This window comes from Danio aesculapii, chromosome 2 (assembly GCF_903798145.1).
Source record: "Danio aesculapii chromosome 2, fDanAes4.1, whole genome shotgun sequence".
In the NCBI taxonomy this organism is placed as follows: domain Eukaryota; kingdom Metazoa; phylum Chordata; class Actinopteri; order Cypriniformes; family Danionidae; genus Danio; species Danio aesculapii.
In genome coordinates, this window is record NC_079436.1 from 4,199,861 (window position 1) to 4,227,053 (window position 27,193).

Below are 27,193 nucleotides of genomic sequence, written 5' to 3' on the forward strand. Positions count from 1 at the left end.
GTTTAGCATGTCTGTGAAGAAGAGACCATTCACAAGCTCTCTTTATACCAGGCGGCCCTAATTAATTAGATATCCTTCTGATGTTGAACTGCGCCTTAGTAAACGCACCTATAAAATGTTATCCTGAAAAAAAACACAGCAGTCTACAGCGCTTATGAGAGCAGCACTGGAGATGATCCAGAGGAGCTTCCAGCCAGACGCACAGTAGCTGTACACACACACACACACACACACACACAGAGAGAGAGAGAGAGAGACTCACTGGAGAAAGCGGAGATCAGCTGTATTCATGTTCAGGGGCGCAGGAGACTCCAGAGCTGCTCCATATAGTGGAGAAGCGCAGATGCTGAGTGCAGAGCTGCAGATGAAGATGAGCTGACAGGATGCTGGACGACTCCGAAATTACACTATAGCGACGCACAGGGGAACTTTGTAAGTGGCTTTTATTGTTTGTTTTTAGGCAGCTGCTAAATTAACATCTGTTGATAAAATATTATTTATTTATTTTTTATATATTTATTTATATACTGAATGCACTGAATATATTATGAATTTAGCATATTTTATAAATGATTTAATGCCTTCAAATAAATAATAAACAATAAATGATTAAATAAATTAATTAATTGTGCTTTTAAAGGGGCTTTTTGTTTTGTTTTTAAGCAGTTTCTAATTAACTATATTTTTTTTATTTAGGCTACTGAATGCACTGAATAAATTTGTATTTAACGTAGGTATTTTATATATTATCTAATGCATTCAGTAAATAAATAAATAAATACATTGTTGATCTAAAAATAATCACAAGTTTTGAATGTTTTTAAGCACTTACTAATTGAACTTCGCTTGATAAATCTTAAATTAGCCTACTTTTTAATGTATTTATTTCTTTACTGACTGTATTATGTATTTAACATATTCCATTAAGTATTAAATACATCCAGTAAATAGATAATAAAATAATAAATACAATTAATTGTTGATCTTAAAATAATATTCATTACAGTATGTACCCTAGCATTTAGGCTACAACTTAATATGAATTCTTGGAGAGAAATAACAAATAAATATTAGTTGTATTTGTTATAAATACAAATTATATTTCAAATAACAGCCTTTAATTACCTTCACAGGTTGCGTCGTAGTAATTTAAGGAAAATACTCCCTATAGAGACATTGGAGGTACATGGATTTGGCACATGGCAGTGAATGGAGATGAACACGGCAGTCTTCAGTAAGTTCGACCAGCTGCGCTTTGAGGAAAGCGGACAAAATGTTGAGAGAGGCAGCAGGAGTTATTTAGAGCTGATTGATGGACAACGTTCAGATTTACTCACAAGCCACAAAGTGATGGATGGCAACGACGCTCTCAAACACAGGAGAAACGGGTACGTTATGAGCTCCATTACACATGATTTATATTATGTGAATAGGCCTATATTTGATTCGCTATAACTTAATGTGGCGGCGGGGGTATTTAAAATGGACGCGACCGTTTTATGTTTTTCCCGCCTCCATGCGTTAGTAAACAATGTATGACAAAAGCGTCAGTTGTCAAGTATAAAGCGTTTTGTTTAATAGTCTACCCACATGAAAGAGTACTATATCCATTTTTACTGTAGTATTTTCGATACTATAGTAAAGTGTATTATACTGAATAGTAGTTATGATAAACTGATAAATATATATATAATATAAATATATAAACTGATATATATATATATATATATATATATATATATATATATATATATATATATATATATATATGTATATATATATATATATATATACTGATAAATATTATGAATATTGTAGTGTACTTAAGTTATAACTGTTGTGTATGGTAATATTTATAGAACTAGAAAACCCAGTACAGAATTAGGTCATTAGTTTACAATAGTTGTTGCTTTACTAGCAGTTACCTCAGCAGATTAATGTATTTTACTGTGGGTTTTATTTAGTGTTTACCACATTTGAAGTGAGTAAAAACGTTATAAAAGTTGTCCTAAAACTATTTTAACAACCCCTATCCTTGTCGATCAATTTGAATGATCTTTTTGATCCACCTCAAATGTTAAATGTGTATTTTATTGATTTATTTTTGGTTATGATGTCAAATGTTGTGTGTTTAACACCTGCTGATAATACAGTCATGGGGACAAATACATTAACATAAATTACTATAATATTTTTTCATGTGGTTACTGACAACAGAGCAGAATGATAATGTTAGACGTCTGGCGGTAAATACATAGTACTTTAAATGTAGATTTTCTCCAATTTAAAGAGAAAACATTACAATAAAGACACTAGATTTTTTTAAATACTTCATGTTCTCATATTTTAATATTTACTTTAAGAATTTCAACAAGAATAGCATGCTGTCACAGAAAGATAACAGTCTTGTGCTTCTCAAACTCACACAGTTAAAGTAAGTCTGCTGGGTTATGTATTTTGATATATAATAAGTTAAAGATGGATGCTGCGCATTCTTGGTCCACAGTGACATCTGCTGATTGCCTTGATGCTAGATATCAACATCTTATAATCGGAAAGTCATATATTAACTTTGAAGTTGAACTGCAGTAGGCTAGTCTTTGTTTACAGTATTATTTCTCATGTAAAGTGTTTGGGTTATGCACTGACGACTCAATAATTTGTGTTAATATAGTGTGGTGAGTGGTATTGATGCTTTGTTGATGGTTTGTCAAAACTAAAACCTTAAAAATGTGCCTGTGTCTCTCATTAAATGTTATTTTTGCATTATGGATTGTAGACAATCATTATAATATCAGCAAAGTAATTGAGGAAGAAATTAGATTTATTTAACAATGAATGATTTGTGGAGTTGTGGTAAAGTTGAGATGTATATTATTTACGTGGTATATTCCTTAAAGGGATAGTTCACGCGGAAATGAAAATTTACTGGCTATTTACTCACCCTCAAGTGGTTATAAATCTTTATGGGTCTTTAACACAAGATTTTTTTTAAATTGAAAACCTGCAACCATTGACGGAAAAACAGATACTTTGAAAGTCAATGGTTATAAGTTTTTCAACATTTTTCTAAATATCTTCTTTTGTGTTCAACACAAAAAACACTCATAAAATGTTTGAAACTATGGTATGTAAATGATTACAAAATTTTCAGTTTGGGGTGAACTGTCCCTTTAAATCATGCTGTGATATTGTGATGGTTATTCATTGTAATATTGTTCTTTAAAGAAATGAATCATTTGTAACACAGCTTAAAATATAATATGACATCTTTGAATATAAAAATGACATCCTCGCTTTGTGTTGTTGTGGTTGAGCAGTGGAGGGAAGGTGCGACACAAGCGTCAGGCTCTTCAGGATATGGCTCGACCGCTGAAGCAGTGGCTCTACAAGCACCGGGACAATCCTTATCCCACCAAGACTGAGAAGATACTGCTGGCTCTGGGGTCCCACATGACCTTGGTTCAGGTGAGTCCAAACAAGCCAGTCAAAGTGGTCTGATTGACACTGAAAATTGATCAGGTTTATACATGTTGGATCTCGATTTGGATGAATGGATTTTTTTGTTTTTAAGGAACACTCTAGTTTTGGAAATAGGTTTATTTTACAACCCCCCTAGAGTTAAGGTGTTGAGTTTTACCATTTTTGAATCCACTCAGCCAATCTCTGAGTCGGCAGGAGAACTATTAGCTTAGCTTAGCATAGATCATTGAATCGGATTAGACCATTAGCATCTACATTTAATCATTTAGCAGATGCTTTTGTCCAAAGTGACTTACAGTGTAAAGAGTGTGCTGTCTACAGCATCTCTTTAAAAAAAGAGTTTCAATAATTGTCCTTTTGAAATCTTGACTCTTCTGTAGTTACATTGTGTACTAAGCCATATATGGAAAATTAAACGTTGCTAATAAGGCTAACAACTATACTCCGTAACACTTAACTTTAGGTCACAGTTCATGCCTTTAACTACTGGTTTATTATCTGCCTATTATTAAGTCATTACTGTTCATTAGTAGTTATAAAGTATGATCTTATTCTGCATCCCTAATCCTACCCAAAACCTAAACCCAACTACTACCTTACTAACTATTAATAAACAGCTGATTAGTAGTTTATTAAGCTAGGACTGTTAGTTAATGGTTTGTTAATACTGTAAATGGTGACCTAAACTAAAGTGTTACCCCAAACTCTTATTCTAAAATAATTGGTAACACTTTATTTTAATGTGTTTACTTATGCTTAACTGGTGTATAATTGTAAACAAGTTAATCATGATTCACAAGTTTAACTGAGCTTAACTAATGCTTGATTAAAATGTTTAGTTGACTATTAATTACTAGTGCTTTTGTTTTTAACTAATGCTTAATTGTGAACTAATTAAACATCAATTAATGCTTAACTAATGCATTATTTTGGACCCTGAAAATAAAGTGTTTCACTTTAGCAATTTTATTTTGTCAATATGACCTGGATTTTAAAGGTAGGGTAAGGGTTTTTAAAGAAGCTAGGGGTTGCAATGCTATCTTTGAAAGGTAAAGATCCTGCCCTTCTTGCATAATTATAGTCCAAATCGACATCTCCTCCAAAACACAGGCTGAGCTGAGGTTACAGTGACAAGATGGGTGAGTCAGATTACCTCAAACTCTATACTTCATTCACCTGTAAGAAAACATTGGTAACACTTTACTTGAAGGGGGTGTTCATAAGACGGTCATGAAACTTTATAATCATGTCCTAGCATGCACAGGATGTCAGATTGAAGTTGTACCCCAATGGGATGTTGCATTTTGTTTGGAAATGAAAATCAGGTTGACGTCAGAACTCAACGTCAGGCCGGTGTCAATGTCCAACGTCAGACAGATGTTGCATTTTGGTTACTTTCCAACGCAACCTGAAAACAACTAAATATCAACATCTAATGATGCTACAGCTTGATGTTGTGTGGACGTTACCAATATGACGTCTATTAGACGTTAGATTTTGGTTGCCATACCTGACAAATAAATGTCAGTATTTGCGTCAATGTATTGTTGGTTTAAGATGTTGGCTCTACGTTGGATTTTGGTCACTTTCCAACATAACCTAAAATCAACCAAATATCAACGTCTAATGATGTTAAAGCTTGATGTTGTGTGGATGTTACCAATATGACATCTATCAGACGTTAGATTTTGGTTGCCATACCTGATGAATAAATGTCAGTATTTGACGTCAATATGAGGTTGGTTTAAAATGTTGGCTCAACGTTGGATTTTAGTCACTTTCCAATACAACTTAAAATCAACCAAATATCAACGTCTAATCATGTTATAGCTTGACATTGTGTGGACGTTACCACTATGATGTCTATCAGATGTTGGAATTTGATCACTTTCCAACACAAACTAATATCAACAAAATATCATCGTCATTTCACGTCTTTATTGGACATCAAAATAACATTGTCCTTAGACGCTGGCGACCTAAATCTAAACTAATATTAAAGTATTATGATGTTGTGTGTCTGTTGGGTACATGACACAACATGAATATGAATGAGATTTTGTGCGTTCTTATGACAACTGCTAATAAATATTATTAGCTCGTCGGTTGCTGACTAAGGTTGGGAATGAAATGTCTGAAGATTACAGCATTCAGAAACTAGTAGGAAGTGTGTGAGTGGTTACAAACATATTCATTTTGTTGCTACTGATGACAGACAACTGGGAGGCTTTATGGTTCTTCGGACCAATAGACCAGAGAAGATTGTAATCCAAAGACAAACTAGAATTAAGTGCGTTTAATAAAAGACTGGATGCTTATTTGATTGCTGTTGACTTCCATTCTATTTTTGCTGCTACTATGTATCTCAACGGCTGCTTTTATCCCAACATTTTTCAAAATATCTTGTTTTGTGATCAACAGCAAAAAGAAATGTGATCGTGAGTAAACAGTGAGGCGATATTCATTTTTGGGGGAACTATCCCTTTAAGGACTTGGCTGATATGAAATACTGAATACATAACAGTGGTTTGTTCTGTAGACAATCGAAAACAACTATTGCTTAAGGGAGCTAATAATATTGACCATAAAATGGTTTTAAACTGCTTTTATTCTAGCCAAAATAAAACAAATAAGAATAGAGGAAGAATATTATAGGAAATACTGATATGATTGAAATACCAAATACTTACTTAATAGTGTCATCTCACATAAACATCCTCTTTCAACTTGGAAACATCAGGCAGATGTGCTGAAGATCTGGGTACAGCTTGAAATAAATGCATTAGTCTTTCTGACTGTAAAGTGTCCAAACCCCAACGGCACCAAAACAACCCAACACAAAACCTCATTCCCAGCATTGCTTTTATCACAACTCAGAGGAGGTTTTATTGTTTGCATGCAAACACACACACACACACACATATGGCCGTGATGAACCATCCAGAAAATTCAGCCATCATCTTATCAGTCCATTTTTTTTCCACTTGCATTAGCAGTTTCATCTCGCTCCTATAGTTTCTCCAATGATAATCTCATATGCATGATCAAGTGTAGTAGTAGCTCAATGGAGGAACCGTCATTCTGAATTTGTTCCATTTGTAAACTATTATCATCATTATAGATGTATGAAGAGCCAAGTCTGGAAATTTCTTATGTAACACTTCCAGTCTCATGAACTTCTCTTTCTGAGGGTCTCTTTCTGAGGGTCTCTTTCTGAGGTCTACTGAAAACTCTTTTTTTGGCACATAAATAAAATCCTCTTGAGATGAGCTGGGCAGTGGTGTGTTTTTGATAATGCAGAGCAGGTCTGTCTAATTGCAGTCAAAAACCTGATTCTAGTTCTCTAAAAGGGTCACGTTTTTCACTGAAGATCTTAAACGTTTAAACTGTTGCTCCAGTAGATTTATGGCACTGCAGACTAGTACATGTGTTATTTATTAAGTGCTGTCTGTGTTTAATATCAAGACATAGATGGAAAATCGGATATCATTGAGGAGCCACTCAAGTAGAAATCCAGGTAGTTTGAAAGGATTAAAAATTTATTTATTTATTTATTTACTTTTGTTTTCTTTTGTTTTGTTTTGTTTTTAGCTGTTCATGGCTTGAAAATGCAAAACCTGTAACCTTATAATCAATAAAATGTTTTACTGACAATCAATATGATTGCACTATTAATGGTCAAATATTTTCAGTTTTTTTTTTACATTTATTTTTTTATTTTATTTTATTTTATTTTATTTTATTTTATTTTATTTTATTTTATTTTATTTTATTTTATTTTATTTTATTTTATTTTGCTGTCCGTGGCTTGAAAATGCAAAAGCTACAACTTAAAAAAAGATTTTTGCTGACAATCAATATGATTGTACTATTATTGAAGTCAAATATCGTCTTTTTTATAATTTGTTGATTTTTTCATTTTTTATTTAGTTTTATTTTATGTTTTGCTGGATTGAAAATGCAAAAGCTACAACCTTATAATCAATACAATTTTTTAAAATATTTTATATCAAATATTTTCTCTTTTTTATAATTTTATTTATCTGTCCAACACTATGCTTGAAAATGCAAAAGCTACAACCTTATAATCAATTAAAAAAAATGTACTGACAGTCAATATAATTGTACAAATATTTTCTAGTTCTAATAACTTTTTATTATATTTTGTATTATTTTATTACATTTTTTAAATATTTTATTTTATTTAGTTTGATTTTTATCTGTCCACGGCTTGAAAATTAAAAACCTGCAGCATTATATTTCATAAAATATTTTACTGACAATCAATATTATTTTAATAATGGTCAAATAATTTCTCTTTTTTTTTATTTTTTTTTATTTTATTTTATTTTATTTTATTTTATTTATTTATTTTTATTTATTTTTTTTAGCTGTCCATGGCTTGAAAATGCAAAAGCTACAGCTTTAAAATCAATAAAAAAATCTACTGACAACCAATATGAATGTACTATTAATGAAGTCAAATATTTTCTCTTTTTTATATTTTATTTTATTTTATTTTATTTTATTTTATTTTATTTTATTTTATTTTATTTTATTTTATTTTGCTGTCCATGGCTTGAAAATGCAAAAGCTACAACCTTATAATCATTAAAAATTGACAATCAATATGATTGTACTATTAATGAAGTCAAATAATTTCTCTTTTTTATTATTTAATTTTTATTTATTTATTATTTTATTTTATCTAGCTGTCCATGGCCTGAAAATGGAAAAGCTACAAGCTTATAATCAATCAAATATTTTACTGACAGTCAAACATTTTCTCTCTTTCAGAATTTATAACTTAATTTTAATTTAATTTAATTTAATTTTATTTTGCTGTCCATAGCTTGAAAATGCAAAATAATAAAAAAAATTTTTATTATATTATACAATAAAAAATTTTATTATAATCAATAAAATTTTTTACTGACAATCAATATGATTGCACTTTTAATGAAGTCAAATATTTTCTTTTTTTTTTGGATCAAGAAACAAGCTGCAGCATTTTTGAACCAGTTGCAAAAATAAAAAACTGGTTAATACTAATATACAGGGAATAAAGCATTATATACATTAAAATATTGAAATGATTTGAGCTTTCATAGCCCACCAAGATGTCAAAAGCTGAATCTAACAAGAGAACTCATTTGCATGTCAAATTTTTATTTAGCATCAAAAAATGACGCCGTTTTTATTTCCACAAGTTCAGATATATTAGTTTGCATTGGTCCTAAATTTGAGATATGCTATGATATATAAGATATGGTTTGCTGTATTAAACAATACTGCATTTGTGTTTTTCAGGTGTCAAATTGGTTTGCAAATGCAAGGCGTAGACTCAAGAACACAGTTCGACAGCCGGACTTGAGCTGGGCCTTACGTATAAAACTGTACAACAAATATGTACAAGGCAACGCTGAGAGACTGAGCATTAGCAGTGATGACACAACATCAGACGGTATGCACAGATATACACAGAGATGTACCTGTTATATACAGTGTTCAGCATATACGAGTACACCCCTCACAAATCCAACACAGGCTTAATGTGAAAATGTACCCCCGTATACATTTCTGGAGAGCGCTAATTGTATTTCGTCTTTTAAATGAACGCTATGGAGCCAGCTGACCGCTATCTCCATGTGGATGGCTTTTCTGCTGTTACCAGTTTGCCCAGTAGCTCGCCACGTACTTCAGCGGACGTATGTTGTTTGTGCACAATAAATAATTGCCAACAGTAAAAGATTTTTTTCTATTCCGTGTATACTGCGACATGCACATGAGTGGGCGTGGCTAACTCACTTGCAGCATTCATAACCTGCTATTTAAATGAACTGTTTTAGATTACTGACTCGAAACTGCAAATCTGAGTACAGAATCTGTGTAAAATATCCATCAGTAATTTAAACACTGCGTGGCACAGTGTCTAAGCAGTTAGCACTGTCACCTTACAGCAAGAAAGTCACTGGTTCAAGTCCCGGCAGGGCCAGTTGGCATTTCTTATGTGGAGATTGCATGTTCTCCCTGTGTTGGTGTGGGTTTCCTCCGGGTGCTCCGGTTTCCCCCACAGTCCAAAGACTTGCACTATAGGTGAATTGGATGAACTAAATTGGTCGTAGTGCATGTGTGAATGAGAGAGGGTGTGGGTGTTTCCCAGTATTGGGTTGCAGCTGGAAGGGCATCCGCTGTGTAAAACATATGGCAGAATAGTTGATGGTTCATTCCGCTGTGGCGACCTCTGATAAATCAGAGACTAAGTTGAAGGAAAATAAATGAAGTTAAACATTGTTTAATAAATAACCACTTGAGTAGCTCTACAGCCTTTGCTGACTAACAGCCTCCCCAGGGTCCTAATGGCCACCCGGTAACACGACTGATTCACACGGGGGTGCTGTAAACCTTAGACTAGGAAAGTGAAAGTAAAATATACAAATAACAAAGTTATGACATGAAATGCTAAGGTTTAATTGATACTTGATTTTATAAGTCACCTAGAGGTCGCCTCACAAGAAGGCGCAAGGTCGCAAGAAGGTCGCTGGTTTGAGTCCCGGCTGGGCCAGTTGGCATTTCTGTGTGGAGTTTGCATGTTCTCCTCGTGTTGGCGTGAGATTCCTCGGAGTGCTCCAGTTTTCCCCACAGTCTAAAGACATGCTCTATAGGTGAATTGGATGAACTAAATTGTCCGTAGTGTTGGTGTGTGGGTGTTTCCCAATACTAGGTTGCGGATGGATAGGCATCCGCTGTATAAATGGAAGGAAAATGAATGAATGGATGAATTCAAATATTTTATTTTACGAACTTCTTTAAAAATTAAAATCTTTAAGTGAGATGCTAACGGTCTAACACAATTCAATGATTTATGCTAAGCTAAGCTAAAAGTGCTCCCACCAGACCCGGAAAGTGGCTGAATGGATTAAAAAAACGGTAAATCTCAACTGCTTAATTCTTGGGAAGTTAAAAATGCAGATATCACAAGTTACCCCCAACCCCACCCCCACTTCATCTATCTGTAAAAGAGCCTATTTGCAAGAAAAATGGTGTGTTCTTGTAATTCAGTATCTCTATTAATCTCTTTTCTTTACAATATCAATCCCAAGCCGCCTCTCACTGGGTCCTAGTGCTTTTTGGAGCTATTGTGTTACACTAACAAAAATGAAAGAAAAAATGTTAGTCATATCGAAGAACAAAGCATCACTTGGGATCATAAAATCACAAGTCTGATTTAATGAAGTGCATTTGTGAATTAAGTGTATGTGTTCATACTTATTTTTTGGTAATGTGTAATATTAAAATGTAATATGTGTTTGTTCCACAGATGGGGAGAACAATTTACAGATGCAGGCCAGCGAATCCGACTATAACAGAGCCGTACACAAGAGCGTTATTCAAGACAGCAGAGTCAAAGTGGCCCGAAGCACAGACCCCTCGGTTTGTGATGATTACGTGTCTCCACCGAAATACAAGAACAGCTTGCTGAACCGCTATCTGAACGATTCCCTTCGCCATGTAATGGCCTCTGATAAAGTTATGGACTCTCGGAAGAGGAACCATTCGGGATCGTTTAGCTCCAACGAGTATGAGGATGATTTTCTCTCACCCTCTTCAGAAGCTGAGGCAAACTTCACCTACCGCACAGGTAAGAGTCACCATAAACTGTCACATTTACAACATTAGAGTGTTTAAGAGGGCTGTCAGTACACTGTAAAAAATGTATTAACAGTTTTCCGTTTATTTATAGTTGTGCATTGCATTATGGGATGTTGATCTCTGCGCTGTCAACTTTTGATGTTGAAAATTCAAACTCTCCAGTTTAACCAAGTGACTTTTATTTACATTTTAGTCTTTGCAATAATATAATGTATAAGAAATATTATATATAGACAAAAAAGCCTGTAAAATAATCAAATAAAATGTACTGGCTGCTTATTACCAGGTTTTTGTACAGTAATATACAACACCAACCCAGAGAATATATCACACTAAACTATTAAATATGTTAATAAAAGTCACTTTTTCAAAGTACGTACGTAGGACTCACAATACGATTCAAAAGTATAAATAAATGGGTGAATAAAAAAAATAGAAACAAGAATTAGAAAATATGGACAGCTGCTCATTTATGGATATTTTTAACAGAAAATCTTTTAGTTTGCTTTACTTAAAAAAGCAAGAAAGACTTATTGTGAAAACATAGCCCTGTGTTTATTTCGGGAACGCGCAAATTATATAGCCAGAGCTATGTATGGCTGCATTTCGACTTTAAAACGAACGTTATGGGGCGGTATGATGCCGCCAATGGCTCCTATTTATTTTCATGCTACCAGCTAACCGCTTACCTCCATGTGGACGGCTTTTTCCACTGTTACCAAGTAGCTTGCCACAAATGTTGGCAAACTTGAAATGCAGAGAGGTGTTGACCACAACGATGGCGTTCTAGTCCAGCTACGAATGGTTCCAGAAAGCAGGTAAAACAAAAAGCAAAAAATAACATAAGCAAGTAAATAACAGGGTGAGAATGTGGTAAAATTTGAAAACGTGGTAAAAATCAGGCACCCGCGAGGGCTTTTCTTTTTCTGGATTGTTTTTGAAAGCGCAGTCGGCTGGGTTTACTGACGAGGGGTAATCGGGTCAATCTGTACTTTTTTTTTTTTCTGAGATTTATTTCTGGGCTTTTTGCCTTTATTAGATGGGACACAAATCAGACAGGAAGCAAAGTGGGAGAGAGAGAGAGGGGCAGGGTCGGGGAATGTCCTCAAGCTGGGATTTGAACTCGGGATGCCTTGAAGTGCTACCACACCCTATGTTGGTGCACCAGCCACTAGCCTAAGGAAGGGAGAGGGTGACGGGATCCATCAGTCGACAGTAGCCTCTGGTGGATTGACGCAAGAACAGCAGGCACGAATGGCACTCGTAAGAGAAATCTGAGATCTGAGAAAGCGTCCACAGCGGTCTCTGGTGGATTCATGAAAACAAAAACTGCAAAAAACGTAACTCCTGGGATGTATTTCATGCTGTCCAGAAATGTATGTAGGGGTATGTTTTCATGAGCCTGGGTTGTAAAAAAGAGAGGAAACCCACTGCTTTTGAAGGGATTAGTGGACTTTATTTTAAAAAGTGTCTAATCCTATTGCCTTAAAATGATTAAGTAAATGAATTTTGTGCACAATTATAAAAGTTAAGTAAAGTCAATATAACTGTTACAAGATACAACAGACTTACTATGTTGGTTTTAATGTGTTTACTCACTTTTTTAAAGTAAAGTAACTAATTGCACCCATTGACTTCAATAGTAATTGAGTTTTTTTCCTACTATGAAAGTCGAAGGAAATTCATAAAGGTTTTAAAATCCACATTAGGAAGAATAAACGATAAGGTAATGTTCATTTTGGGGTAAACTATCCCTTTACACTGCAAAAAAAGTGTGTTTTTTCGTACTTTGATTACTTTCGTACTTTCGTATTTTTGTTGTCCAAATATCTAAAAATTCTTAAATCAAGAAGAGTTTCTAGACAAGCAAAACATGTTGTCTTGTTATGAGAACAAATATGTCAAAAGTAAATGAGTTTTTCTGTTTTAAAAAAAGCTAAATAATCTGCCAATGAGGTAAGCTAAATTTTCAAGATCATTTTGCTTACCTCATTGGCAGATTTTTTTTTTTTTTTAAGAAAAACTCACTTAATTTTGGTATATTATTGCTGAAAACAAGACAATATTATTTGCTTGTCTAGAAAGTGCTTCTTGATTCAAGAGGTTTTAGATATTTGTACTAGAAACAAAACAAAAAATGAAGTAAGAAAATAATGCAGCATAAGAGCTGTTTTTCAGACAACATCGTATGACTTTAGATGACTTTGAGAACGCTACATGATCCATGTGGGAAATTTTTATGGAGCTTGACGTACATAACCAACACAGGCTCATTATGAAAATGTAGCCCCATATCCATTTCTGGATAGTGCAAATTTTGTAGCCAGAGCGATGTATGGCTGCATTTCGTCTTTAAAACGAACGCTACAGGGTGGTATGATGCCGTCACCGGCTTCTGTTTTCATGCTACCAGCTGACCATTTAACTCTGTGTGGACTGCTTTTCCACTGTTACCAGTTTTCCCAGTAGCTCACCATGTACGTCAGCAGATATGAGACGCAGAGAGTTGACCATTATGATAGGGTTCGATTCCAGCGAAGAACGGTTCTAGAAAGCAGGTAAAACCAAGGGTGAAAAATAAAATAAACAAGTAAATAACTGGGTGAGAACGTGGTAAGATCTGGAAATGTGGTAAAAATCAGGTGACCATGAGGGCTTTTCTTTTTCTAGATTGCTTTTGAAAACATTGTTGGTTGGGTTTAGGGAAGGGGGTGGTTGTGTATCGGTCAGTCGGTCAGTCAGTCAGTCAGTTGGCAGCGGCCTCTGGTGGAATTACGCAAGAACAGCAGGCGCGAATGGCACTCGCAAGAGAAATTTGAGATTTTGAGATCTGCAAAAGCGCACACAGCAGCCTCTGGTGAATTCGTGAAAACAAACACTGAAAAAAAAAAACATACCCCTATATACATTTCCAGACAGCGTGAATTACGTCCCAGGAGGTATGTTTTCAGAATGAGCCTGGGTTATGTATAACTTTCACTGTATGGAAATTCACACAGATTTTTGAAAAATGTTATCAAACCAAAAAAACAGAAACCAGAAAATCATCTAAAAAAGAAAAACAACTAAAATAGAGACAAACTTTATAAAAGATTTTTGTGAATACCTTTAGAATCAACAATTAAAGTAAATATATAAAGCTGTGGTTTCGTAGGGTTTGATTGGTGAGTGGAACGTTCCTGGACTCGGAGCTTATAGGAACACCTGCTGATGCCTCATGAAAGCAAATACTTCAGCCTTGCCAAAGGAGTCGAGTCTAATTCATCATTAACATAATTCCACCTCCACATTTCAAAATGTTCTACTTCTCTGTTTACTTTGCTTCGGTGCCCTTTTGGAACGGTCTGGTTTTGGGAAAATTAAGGAATGCTCTGCTTCTTTCGTTTATGATGAAGTATTGCATGAGTGCATAAAAAACATGCAGGTGTTTGTGATGGAAATAAGAAAACAATAAAAAGTACAATATCAGCTGCACTTATGACCTGTTACAAAGCACAGATTTATGATAATGACACGTGTTTTATTTTGTTAATGCGAGGTTCACACATCACACATGACAAAAATGAATTTTATTAGCATTTTCAGGTATTAAATGGTTACACTTTTTTCTTCGCTGTAGGCCTGTTATGATATCTATTCTTTGTTGTGCGATATATCACACCAAAATATATTGCAATAAATTATATTACTGTCATTGTATGCCAGAATGACAATATAGTAGCATCACAATGCAAATACACTCTTCCAAATAATTATAATATTTTATTCTTAAGACTATTTAATTTAATTATTGTCATTTTAACAATTTAATAATTAGGCATTGGAATCAATATATAGAGTCTTAACAAATAAGTAATAGCCTGGGCTCAACATTAAGGACTGCACGATGGCCCGGGGTCAGTGTGAGAAACGCACGGGACAGTAAGATCGCTACTGGCTCGATTGGGCCAGCGCTGCCTTGTCATTAAAGTTTAATTTGCCTGCGACTATTTGTCAATTGCCTGCAAATACAGTCTTAGAATTGAGATATAGTTTGTTCTTCAAGCCTTTAAATGCCACCATCTCTGTGGCGTCATACACTATATTGCTTTTTGGTTACTCTTATCTGATTGGATGTTGTGAGCACAATATTTTTTCTGTAGCAAAGAGACGGCAACATCACATTATGAGGCTAAAAGAAAACATCTGTTTCTTACGTCTTGGAGGCAGACATTTACGTGGGTACAACACGACGAAAAAATGAAGTGATGTTTCGCAGTTTGCTGTCAATTTGGCAGGTCTGCCATCTTCGGTTTTGCAGTAAAATACCTGCACGTTTTCCATACTGCTTTTTTTGTTTACATAACCCTTAGAATTTTGCTCATTATACATTTATTAACATTTTTAAAATATTTAAGTTCTATATTCACAGACATTATTTTGACACATTATTTAAAACTTGGCTAGGAAATAGTAATTCACTTTTTTTTTTGGTGGGGCTAGTAAAAATTTGGGCAGGAACGACTGACTAATCGAGCCAGTAGACAAAAATCTTTAGCATTGACCCCTGTATTAATAAATGTTAGGGTAAAGAGTAACAGAGGCTGCGATATCTGCTAGCAGATCTATTTTCAGTCGTCAGACACCTACATGAAAATATATTACAGTAATTTATAGTAAATACTATAGTGTATTTTAATCATACTGACACTGACACCTCCAATAGAGATGGAGATGTTGCACAATCAGCTGAAATGTTGCTGGTATTGGTTTTTATGTATGGGCGATATATTGCATCACCAAACATGATTGAGGTCATGTCCATGTGTTGTGCTTTATATTGATGATTGTGACTTCAGTGGACCTCTAGCAATACAAACTGCTGTGTTATTATACCTCATACACTTTTTTTAGGCAAATCTTTTAAACTGTCCCATGGTGTGACTGTCTCAAGCTAAAAAATAACAGCTCTTATAAATTAATTAAATTATTAATAAATACCTCAGGACTCATTTTACAAGTGGCTATTTTAGTAAATACCAATCATTTTTTTCATCCACATATTCCTAAAAACATTTGACATTAAAAACCATGTCCTCTGGATGTAATGCTAATTTTAAGGGCCCTACCATACACCCAGCACAATAAGGCGCAAGATGTGTATGGTCAGCCTGATCTCACGAGAAAACGTAAGTATTTTACGTTTTGACAGTTTAGTGGCTAATTCGTACGAATTCGTACGAGTTCAGTCGTACGAAATTGTACGATTTTAAAAAGGAGGCGTGGCACCTAACCCCACCCCTAAACCCAACCGTCATTGGCGGATGAGCAAATCGTACTAAATTGTACGAATTAGATCGTACGAATTCATACGAATTAGCCACTAAATCAAAAAGTTACGAATTGCCGTGAGATTGTGTTGGTATGGTGCTAATTGTTGTTATTTTCAGACCAGCGCAACTCTAATTTTCCCGTTTTTCGCAACGTTGTGTAAATAGCGCCACTTTGTGGACTCATGGGTGTGCTGGTCTGAAAAAGAGGTGTGTTAAGGCGCATTGTTAGCATGTTGCTATTTTGATGAACTGAAACAGACCACACCATAGACTAATTAAAAGCTGGTCTAAAGTCTATGCGCCTATGCGGGTCCAAACGCTTACACATTGCTCAGTAAATTCTATAGTAGGAAAAATAAATATGAAAGTCAATAGTCCCATTCACACAATAATACCAGTGATTATCTGTAAAAACACCAGAATGACTTTATCTGTGAATAAAAAATGCAGTAGTTAAACCACAGAAATGTTTTCAGAAAATTACCAGTAATTACTTTAAATGGATTATGTGTGAATTGGTAATTGAATTACAAATAGCGGTAAATCTGTTCTGGAAATTTTCCGTATTTGGTATTTCAAAAAAAGGTCCATTTCACACATGATCTCTTTACAGTAATTCTGACCACACACATGTTTATGAAAAATTGCCACAAAATGACTATAGCAACAAATTGCTCCATACACGTTTTGCACCTGATTGCGGCAGGTGTATGATAGGGCCCATTATCTTTTTACAGCAACTCAGACCACAATAATGTTTTCAGAAAATTTTCAGTAAATTACTGTAAATAGACCATGTGTGAATTCTGGTAATTTTCCATAAAGAGAAGTTGTAACATTAACAGTAATTCCCGAAAATCTGCTCTGTTTACCCTTAATGTTACATTTCGTAAAAAATACCAGAACAAATGTACCGGTATTTATTAAAAAGGGCCATTTCAGACTTGATCTCTGTACAGCAATTTAATAGTAATTTTACAGAAACCATAGTATGTGTTTCCAACATTTTTCAAAATATCTTATTTCAAGAGTTCCCACTTAGATATGCTTGGCGTATAAAGCAGGTTTGGCATGCTGTCCCGGGAGAGAACCCTGAGCTCGGAGATATTTGAGCTCAGGGCTCCCGCCCGGTCGATAAGCATATCAGGAGATCCGAGATCAGGTAGGTCTCGAGAGCTCCACCTTTAGAAAAGGGAGGAAAAGGAGGAGATGGGGTGGAAGGGGGGATTCTTCCAAACGAAGATAGAGCAGTAGGAAGAAAATTATCCATTTATAGTAGACTAGGATCACTCTGATTGGATTATTACTGATTACAGATGAGTGGCCAGACGTGCTCAATCATATCACATGCTTGTCTCGAAATTAGTTTATGAAACTTCACTTTGTGTTCAACAGAAGAAAGAAACTCTGGTTTGTAACAAGGTAAAAGGAAGTAAATGATGACAGAATGTTCAGTTTTTTGGTGAACTATCCCTTTGTTTAATCAAAGCCAGTATAATCCCCATCAGTGTACTAAGATATACAACTGACAACTGTTTGAATTGTGTTGTTTTTCTCATCGTCGCCATCAAAAACTTTGCGCTTGATTAACTGTAAATATTTCTCCCTCATTGATTTTTCACATTACGCTCAGCGCCAATCAGTCATTGTTTCAGTGGAGCATGCCGGTGACCTCTAGAAACACCTCGCGCCTAATCCCATCGACGGAAAACCACTTGTTTTCCACATAAATACCGTAAAAGCATAAAGGTCAATATTTTCACATCATAACTCCCTTCTGTAGTTCGGAGCGGATCATATGCTCAGCTACTGATAGCTGTGAGAATTGTGCTCGAAAGCTTGCGATTCACTTTTTAAGGGAGACCAGGGAATTTTTACAAGCTTTTATGAGGCCCACAGAGGCTTCAGCATGTGAGTGCAGTGTTGACAGAAAAGACAGGGTGAAAATATGTTCAAACGTTTCTTTTTTTTTTGTATGAAAAGGAGCAATAGAGAGCTTGTTTTTGCTGTCAGATCATTGCTATTTTAATCAAAAAGTTAATATAAATTTGGCCTTGATACTTATAGGCTTGTTGAATATCCTGTGTCACTGAAACTATATTATATTGCCTAAATAAAATAGGATGTTAACAGCTATTTGTGTCGGATTTAGATGCTAGTTTGTTTTCAGTATAAAACCATTGTGGGACACATGCTTACCATATATCTTAAAGAAATAGTCATTATTTACTCGTCCTTTACTTGTTTCAAACCTTTATGACTTCTTTTATCTGTTCAATACAAAAGAAGTTGCTTTGAAGAAAACCGAAAACAAGTAACCATTGACATCCATAGGAAAAACAAATACTATGGAAATCAAATACTATGGAAATCAATGGACCTCAGTGAGCGCCTTGATGTCAAAACGACATCCAAAAAACATGTAAAAAATGTGAATCAAATTGATGTCAAAACCTTTACTAAATAACATCTATTTGACATCTAATTGACATCAAAAACATGTCCTGTAATCAAGTTGTGACGTTTTTGACACCAATGTTAGATGTCAATGTAATGTATTTTTTACATCAGTCATTTAACATCAAATCGATTAGAATTTCTAAAAACGCATAAAAATCAAATCAATTTGATGTCAAACCTTGACGCATATTTGACATCCACACATTGATGCTTTTTTAACCACACAAATAGACACACAAAAGTATATAATATAAGAAAATCTTCATTCATCTGAAAACTTCAACTTCAAATAAGAAATTTACACAGGATTTTGTATCCAGCATCTACAATGCATGTAAACTACCTCAATGTCAAAATGACATCAAAAAAGCATGTCCTGTAATCAAGTTGGGATGTTTTTTGACAACAATGTTAGATGTCTATTTGATGTCTTTTTTACATCAGTAAATTAACATCAAATCGAACAGCATTTTTGCATGTTTTTTTGTCATTTTGACATTTGTATTTTTATCAAAAAGCTAAAATATGATGGATAAAATTTTCTTGTTAGGCTAGATTCTTATAGGCTTGTTGAATCTTTATGGCGGATTTACTAGTTTGATGAATTTTTTTAGTATAAAACTATTATGAAGGAGAATAAAAGATGTTTTGAAGAAAACCGAAAATAAGTCCATAGGAAAAATAAATACTATGGTAATCAATGGTCCTCAGTGGTGTCAAAACGACACCAAAACATATGTGAAAAAACATGTCAAAAATGTGAATTAAATTGATGTCAAAACTAAAAACTAAATGACATCAAATTAACATCTATTTGACATCAAAAAACGTCCTGTAATCAAGTTGTCATGTTTTTTGACAACAATGATAGAAGTCAATTTGATGTCTGTTTTACATCAGTCAATTGACATCAAATCGGTTTGCATTTCCAAAAACACATGAAAATGATATTCGCCTTGACGTCTATTTGACATCCACACATTGATGCTCTTTTATCAACAAAAATAAAGATACAAACTTTATATAATATAAGAAAAGCTTTATTCATCTGAAAACTTCAACTTTAAATAAGAAATTTACAAAGGATTTTTTATGCAGCATCTACAATGCATGTAAACTACCTTAATGTCAAAATGACATCAAATTGACATCTAATTGACATAAAAAACATGCCCTGTAATCAATTTGTAATGTTTTTTGACAACAATATTAGATGTCAATTTGGTCTTTTTTACATCAGTCAATTAACATCAAATCTGTTTGCATTTCCAAAGACACATGAAAATGCTAATCGATTTGATGCCAAAACCTTGACGTCTATTTGACATCCACACATTGATGCTCTTTCAACAACAGAAATAAAAATACAAACTTTATATTATATAAGAAAAGCTTTATTCATCTGAAAACTTCAACTTCAACTTGGTTTTATACAAAAAAAATTATCAAACAAGCACCTAAATCTGACATAAATAGCAGTTAACATCCTATTTTACTTAGGAAATCGGATACAGATTCAGTGAAACAGGATGTTCAACAAGTATCGACTAATTTTATTCATCACAATTTCACTTTTGATTAAAAATAGCAAATGTCAAAATGGCATAAAAAATGTGCAAAAATGCAAATCGACTGATGACTGATGTAAAAAAGACATCCAATTGACATCTAATATTGGTGTCAAAAATTGTTTACAGTACAGTCCTGTTATAGATTTTTTTGACTATTTTTGATACAAAGATGTCAATTTGATGTTATTTTTACATCAGTCAAATCACCTCAAATCGATTTAAAAACCTTTCAACAAAATCTCACGGCAATTCGTAACATTGATTTAGTGGCTGATTCGTACGATCTAATTCGTACAATTTAGTACGATTTGCTCATCCGCCAATGACGGTTGGGTTTAGGGGTGGGGTTAGGTGCCACGCCTCCTTTTTAAAATCGTACAATTTCGTACGACTGAACTCGTGCGAATTCGTACTAATTAGCCACTAAACTGTCAAAACGTAAAATACTTACGTTTTCTCGTGAGATCAGGCTGAAAAATGTCTATTTGACATCAAGACACTGATGCTCTTTTAACTACAAAAATAACAACACAAAAATTACTTAAGAATATCTTCATTCATCTGAAAACTTCAGTTTAACTTCAGTTTCAAATAATACATGTACACTGGATTTCGTATCCAACATCTACGATGCATGTAAACCGCCTCGATGTAAAAATGACATCAAATTGCCTGCTAATATTGGCGTCAATAAACATGTCATGTAATCGATTTTTGACACCAATATTAAATGTCAATTTATTGTTATTTTTACATCAGTCAATTGACATCAAATCGATTTGCATTTCCAAAAACACATTAAAAATGCATTTGATTTGATGTCAAAACTTTGACGTTGATTTGACATCCACACATTGATGCTCTTTTAACCAAAAAAATTATATAAAATAAGAAAATCCAGCATCTACAATGCATGTGAACTACTTCGATGTCAAAATAACAGCTAATTGACATCTAATTGACATCAAAAACATGTCCTGTAATCGATAAAAATTTGAATACATTTTAAAACCAATGTTAGATATCACTTTGATGTCTTTTTTACATCCAACAGTCAATTGACATCAAATTGATTCGCACTTTTTGCACATTTTTTTAATGTCGTTTCAACTTTCTTCAAAATATCTTCTTATCATGTTAAACAGAAGAAAAACTCATAAAGGTTTGGTTCCACCTGAGGGTGAATAAATATTTTGGAGTGAACTATGCCTTTTAATATTTCAGAATGTAAGGAGATCGATTTGTTCTCGTTGAAATTCAATTAAACGACTCGTTTGTTAAGAAAGCACAGCAGAGTTTCATCTATCCTTTTCCATATTTGTTTTACTTTACATGATCTGCATTTAAAGCTAATTTGATTTCGGCTAATAGAGGCCTCCTGTCTCAAACCTGAGGTACTAGTGTTGTTTTTTCCTCGGGTTAAGTCAATCTAAAGCATCTGTGGACAATAGAAGGTAAAAAAAAGATGAGAGACATTCAGTAGCACACAGGAACCAGAGCCAAAATGATTTATTAATGGTTTATAGTAGTTCTTGGCACAAACACTGTTTGAGAAATCTGAGTTGGAGATGTTTTAGGCAAAGAATATCGAAAGTAGCGTTTTGTGTGCTCACGTCGTCCAATTTTCCCTCTCACGGCTCCCATAAGAGAGATTTTTCTTTAGCGATCTCGATGCTTTCAGCAGAAAAGAGACGCAGCTTTGCTATTTCAACCCGATTTATTTAGATACACTGAAGGAAGGGTGATATCAATTTAAACCGATTCCAAAAGATGACTGTGAAAATGAGTATATAATGTCCATCAATGTTTAACGGATGGGTCTGTGTTTGTTAGAGCTGTCCTCCCTCGTCTGACCAAACATGATGTTTCCTGCCATTCTTTTTTTATTATTATAATTGCCAATTGTATCTTGTGAATGATTTGAAGCCTGTATTAAAACTGTAAATTATGTTTTACAGCTGAGAATAGAAGTCTAGTCTAATTCTATCTTTCAGTAAAATGAACACTCAAAAATGCAGTTTGTTGAAACTACTTACTCCCTGCGTTCGCGTGGGTTTCCTCCGGGTGCTCCGGTTTCCCCCACAGTCCAAAGACGTGGTACAGGTGAATTAGGTAGGCTAAATTGTCCGTAGTGTATGAGTGTGAATGAGTGTGTGTGGATGTTTCCTAGAGATGAGTTGTGGCTAGAAGGGCATCCGCTACGTAAAACAAAATGCTGGATAAGTTGGCGGTTCATCCCGCTGTGGCGACCCCAGATTAATAAAGGGACCAAGCTGACAGAAAAAGAATGAATGAAACTACTTATTGAAGATGAGCTGAAACAACACTATTCTTGAGTTTTTTGGGGGGACAAATTCATTATTTTATGTACAATCCACTTAAATTTGTAAAAACTAATAAGTTAACTTAATTCCTTCATGTTGTCCCAACACAAATTGATTGTGTGGCACTATAGTAACACTATACATATATATATAAAAGTTTGACTTAAAAATTGTAAGGCAAAATTTTTTTTGAGTTGACAGAACTTTTAACCCAAGTACTGCACTTGACTGGATTTAAGTTGAGTCAACAAAAAAAAACTGCAGCAAGTTATTTTAAGCTAAGTCACATTTATTTTACAGTGTTCACCACAGTTCTCTTCTTGAAGAGATAGTTCACCCAAAAATTTTAATTATGTAATAATTGCAACCCAGGCTCATTATTGATACGTACCCCTGTTTACATTTCTAGATATCGCAAAAGATGTCCCAGGAGGTTCGTTTTTTTTTTGTTGTTTTTTTTTTTACAGTTTTTGCGAATCCACCAGAGGCTGCTGTGTATGCTTTTTCAGATCACAAATTTCTCTTGCAAGTGCCATTCACGAGATCTCGCTGTCTGACTGACTAACAGACTGACTGACTGATAACCCCACCCACCCCTTCTATAAACCCAACCGCTAGTGTTTTTAAAAGCACCGATTGACCCGATCACCCCTTCCCTAAACCCAACCGATAGTGTTTTCAAAAACAATCCAGAAAAAAAAGCCCTCGCAGCCGCCTGAGTTTTAAGTTTTCAGATCTTACCACGTTCTAAACCGGTTATTTACTTGTTTATTTTATTTTTGGTCTTTTGTTTTACCTGCTTTCTGGAACCGTTCTTTGAATCTCGTCATCGCAGTTAACTCCTCTCTGCGTCTCAAGTCCACCGACGTACGTGGTGAGCTACTGGGCAAACTGGTAACAGCAGAAAAGCCGTCCACACGGAGGTAAGCGGTCAGCTGGTAGCGCAAAAACAAAAGCCGCTGGAGGCGTCATACCGCCTTGTAGCATTAGTTTTAAAGATGAAATGCAGCCATACATACCTCTGGCTACTTAATTTGCGCTCTCCAGAAATGTATACGGGGGTACGTTTTCACAATGAGCCTGTGTTGAATAATTGACTCACCCTTCACTTGTTCAAAACCTGTTTGAGTTTCTTCTTCTGTTAAACATAAAAGAAGTTATTTTGAGGAAAGCTGGTCGCTGGTACCCATTGGCTTCCAGAGTCTTTCATTTTTTGGACAATAGAAGTCAATGGGGGCCAGTAACTAGCATTCTTCAAAATATCTTCTTTTGCGTTCAACAGAAGAAAGAAACTCATAAAAGTTTAAAACCACATGAGAGAGGATAAATGACGAGCTAATTTTCTCTTTTTTGGTGAACTTTTAAGATTTTTTTAAGAATGCTATTTAAGAAAATGCTTACAAACTTTTCAGAATAGATCTTTAGAAACTTCTTAACTTCCCAGCAGGTACACAATGTTATAAGATGCTAATATTAGGTTAGATTTAGGTTGTGACGTCAGGTGATCAGGTGACCAAAATTCAATGTCTAGACATCATCTAAGGACAACATTATTTTGACGTCCAATAACGACATCAGATTACGTTGATATTAGGTTGTGTTGGAAAGTGACCAAAATACAACATCGAGCCAACATCTTATACCAACGTCATGTTGACTTCAAATACTCACATTCGTTCATCAGGTATGGCAACCAAAATCCAACATCTGATAGACGTCATAGTGGCAACGTCCACACAACATCAAGCTGTAACATCATTAGACGTTAATATTTGGTTAGTTTTACTGTAAGTTGTGTTGGAAAGTGACCAAAATCCAAGGTCAAGTCGACATCTTAAACCAACGACATATTGACGTCAAATACTGACACTTATTTGTCAGGTATGGCAACCAAAATCTAACGTCTGATAGACATCAAAGTGGTAACGTCCACAGAATGACAAGCTGTAACATCATTAGACGTTGATATTTGGTTGATTTTAGGTTGTGTTAATATTAGGTTAGAAATAGGTTGTCAACGTCTACGTTAATTTGACGTCAAATAATGATGTAAAATGACGTTGATATTTTGTTGATATTAAATTGTGTTGTAAAGTGACTAAAATCCAACGTCGAGCCAACATCTTAAACCAACGTCACATTGACGTCAAATACTGACATTTATTCATCAGGTATGGCAACCAAAATCTAACGTCTGATTGACGTCATATTGGTAATGTCCACACAACGTCAAGCTGTAACATCATTAGACGTTTATATTTTGTTGAGACAAGTTTGGACGTTGAACATTGCCGTCAGCCTGACATTGGGTTTTTGAGTCAACCCGATTTTCATTTCCAAACAAAACGCAACGTAATTTTTGTGTTAAAAGAGGATCAATGTGTGAATGTCAAATAGACGTCAAGGTTTTAACATCAAATCAATTCGTTTTTTAATGTTTTTGACATGTTGACATCTTGTGCCTGCTGGGTTATTTCTTAAGAACTTCTTTATGAATATAAGTGGTGGAACAACATTCATGCATATTTTGTCATGTTACAAACTAGAAAAGATGACTACAAGCTAAAAATAATTAGATATTTTAAACCACAAAATCACACTTCTGCATAAAGTGAACAGTTCCTTTTATCACGAGCGTTTAAACAGTCACCCGCTGAAAGGGAAAAGGTGTAATAATTTCAAAAATGCAAATGAGTCTGTTTCTGACACAGAGCAGATATGCTTTTTCCATCTCCACAGCGCATGCATGGGGAAGCATAATTGCATTTGTTTTGGCTGGAAAAGCGCATGAATGTGGCTGTATGCGGAGCTCCACTTAAATCTCCCTGAGCTCCACAAACACCCTCTTACTCACCCATGAACATACCATGCACATGCTAAAACACGTTTACACGTCATTTCCATCAACATGCGGGGGTATTTTATTAGCGGCATAAATGGTGGCTGTTTTAAAGTCCAGTGTGCGTATAAATCATTTCACCAAACTGTATTTTTTCAGTGACGCTGGACTGCGGCACACGCCAGAGCGAGAGGTAAGAATGCCGTGGGCCTAATGAATCATATGCTTTTTTTAAGTGCTGCTAAAAAACTCCTCATTAACCGTTTCCTCTTCGTTTGGCATTAGCGGCGCACGTAAAGGAGGAAATAATGAGACCTACTGGAAAGAACTCCACGCCGCCATGGCCCTGACCAACCTGGCTCAAGTAAAGGAGAGCTCTGCGGCGGGTACAACCAGCTGTATCATCCAGAAGTCTTCGCATATAGCGGAGATTAAGACTGTCAAAGTGCCCATGCAATCCCGACATTAGCGGCTAACAGGCTGGACTGCGGTCGTAATCGCCAAGACTACCTGAACACTTGAGTACGTAGCCTACTTCATGCAATAATTTAGCTGAAAATTATCCACGACAGCCTTTTCGGATACATGTCGATTGACCAGCGTGCCTCTTTTATTTTTTTAAACCACTGTCTGATGAAAAATGACAATGTTTGATTTATGGACAGTATAGCTATGTTTCCATACAAAGACGCAGAACTGGAATATCGCATAAAACGTTTGCGAATAAACTACTTTTTTCATCCTGAGAATCGAAGTGAAGTTAATAATCTAATTGCGAGAGGAGCTCATGCTTATGATTGACCACAGCTGGTCCCGCATTAGCTAACACATGATTTACCAATCAGATGATTCCTAACTCACCATAAATAACCAGTTTTATACCTCAGTTATCTTCGTTTTGAAGTATCCCCCTTCCACATCTACTCCTCCCTTTTCCTAGATAGGGTGGCACGGCGGCCCAGTGGTTAGCACTGTTGCTTCACAGCAAGAATGTCACTTGTTCAAGTCCATACCTGGCCAGTCAACGTTTCTTTGGGGAGTTTACATGTTCTCCCCATGCTCACAATTTCCCCTGGGTTCCCTGGTTTCCTCCTACCATCTAACGACATGCGACATCATTGAATTGACCAAACAAATAGGCACCACAGATGAGCTCTTAGTCAGCAGTATATCTCTCCATAGCAATACCTAGTTCGTCATTAGCCAAAAACAAGCAGGGGAGTTCTCGAGAGCTACCTCAGCTCAAACTCCCCTCTCGCCCTGCAAAACTGGAGAGAGCCCAGAACTCGAGGATCTTATGAGCTAAGGGTTCTCTCCTGGGACAGCGTGCCAAACACGCTTTATAATCAATCAGCAGCTAATTCTGAACTCTTGAAAGGAACAAAATCGTCACTTTTTGATCAACTGGCGGCAAATATTAAAAAGAAAAATTAAGTTTGCAGCTGGGAGAAGCCACTGTTGGCCTGCAAATGCTGAAATTTATTCAATTTTTTCCATTGTAGTTGATTTTTTATAATTATTTTTTAATAATACTTTTTTTATTGGATAAAT

General features: G+C 35.1%; 1 protein-coding gene across 1 annotated transcript; it reads left to right on the top strand.

Annotated features, from left to right (window-relative positions):
* Nucleotides 1-271: 271 nt before the first annotated feature.
* mkxb (mohawk homeobox b) lies at nt 272-27,109 on the top strand. The gene is made up of 7 exons (XM_056465677.1): nt 272-432; nt 1,134-1,388; nt 3,321-3,468; nt 8,794-8,947; nt 10,805-11,125; nt 25,802-25,835; nt 25,928-27,109. The coding sequence occupies exons 2-7, from the start codon at nt 1,210-1,212 to the stop codon at nt 26,109-26,111; spliced, it is 1,020 nt and encodes a 339-aa protein (XP_056321652.1). The 5' UTR covers nt 272-432; nt 1,134-1,209; the 3' UTR covers nt 26,112-27,109.
* The last annotated feature ends 84 nt before the right edge of the window (nt 27,110-27,193 follow it).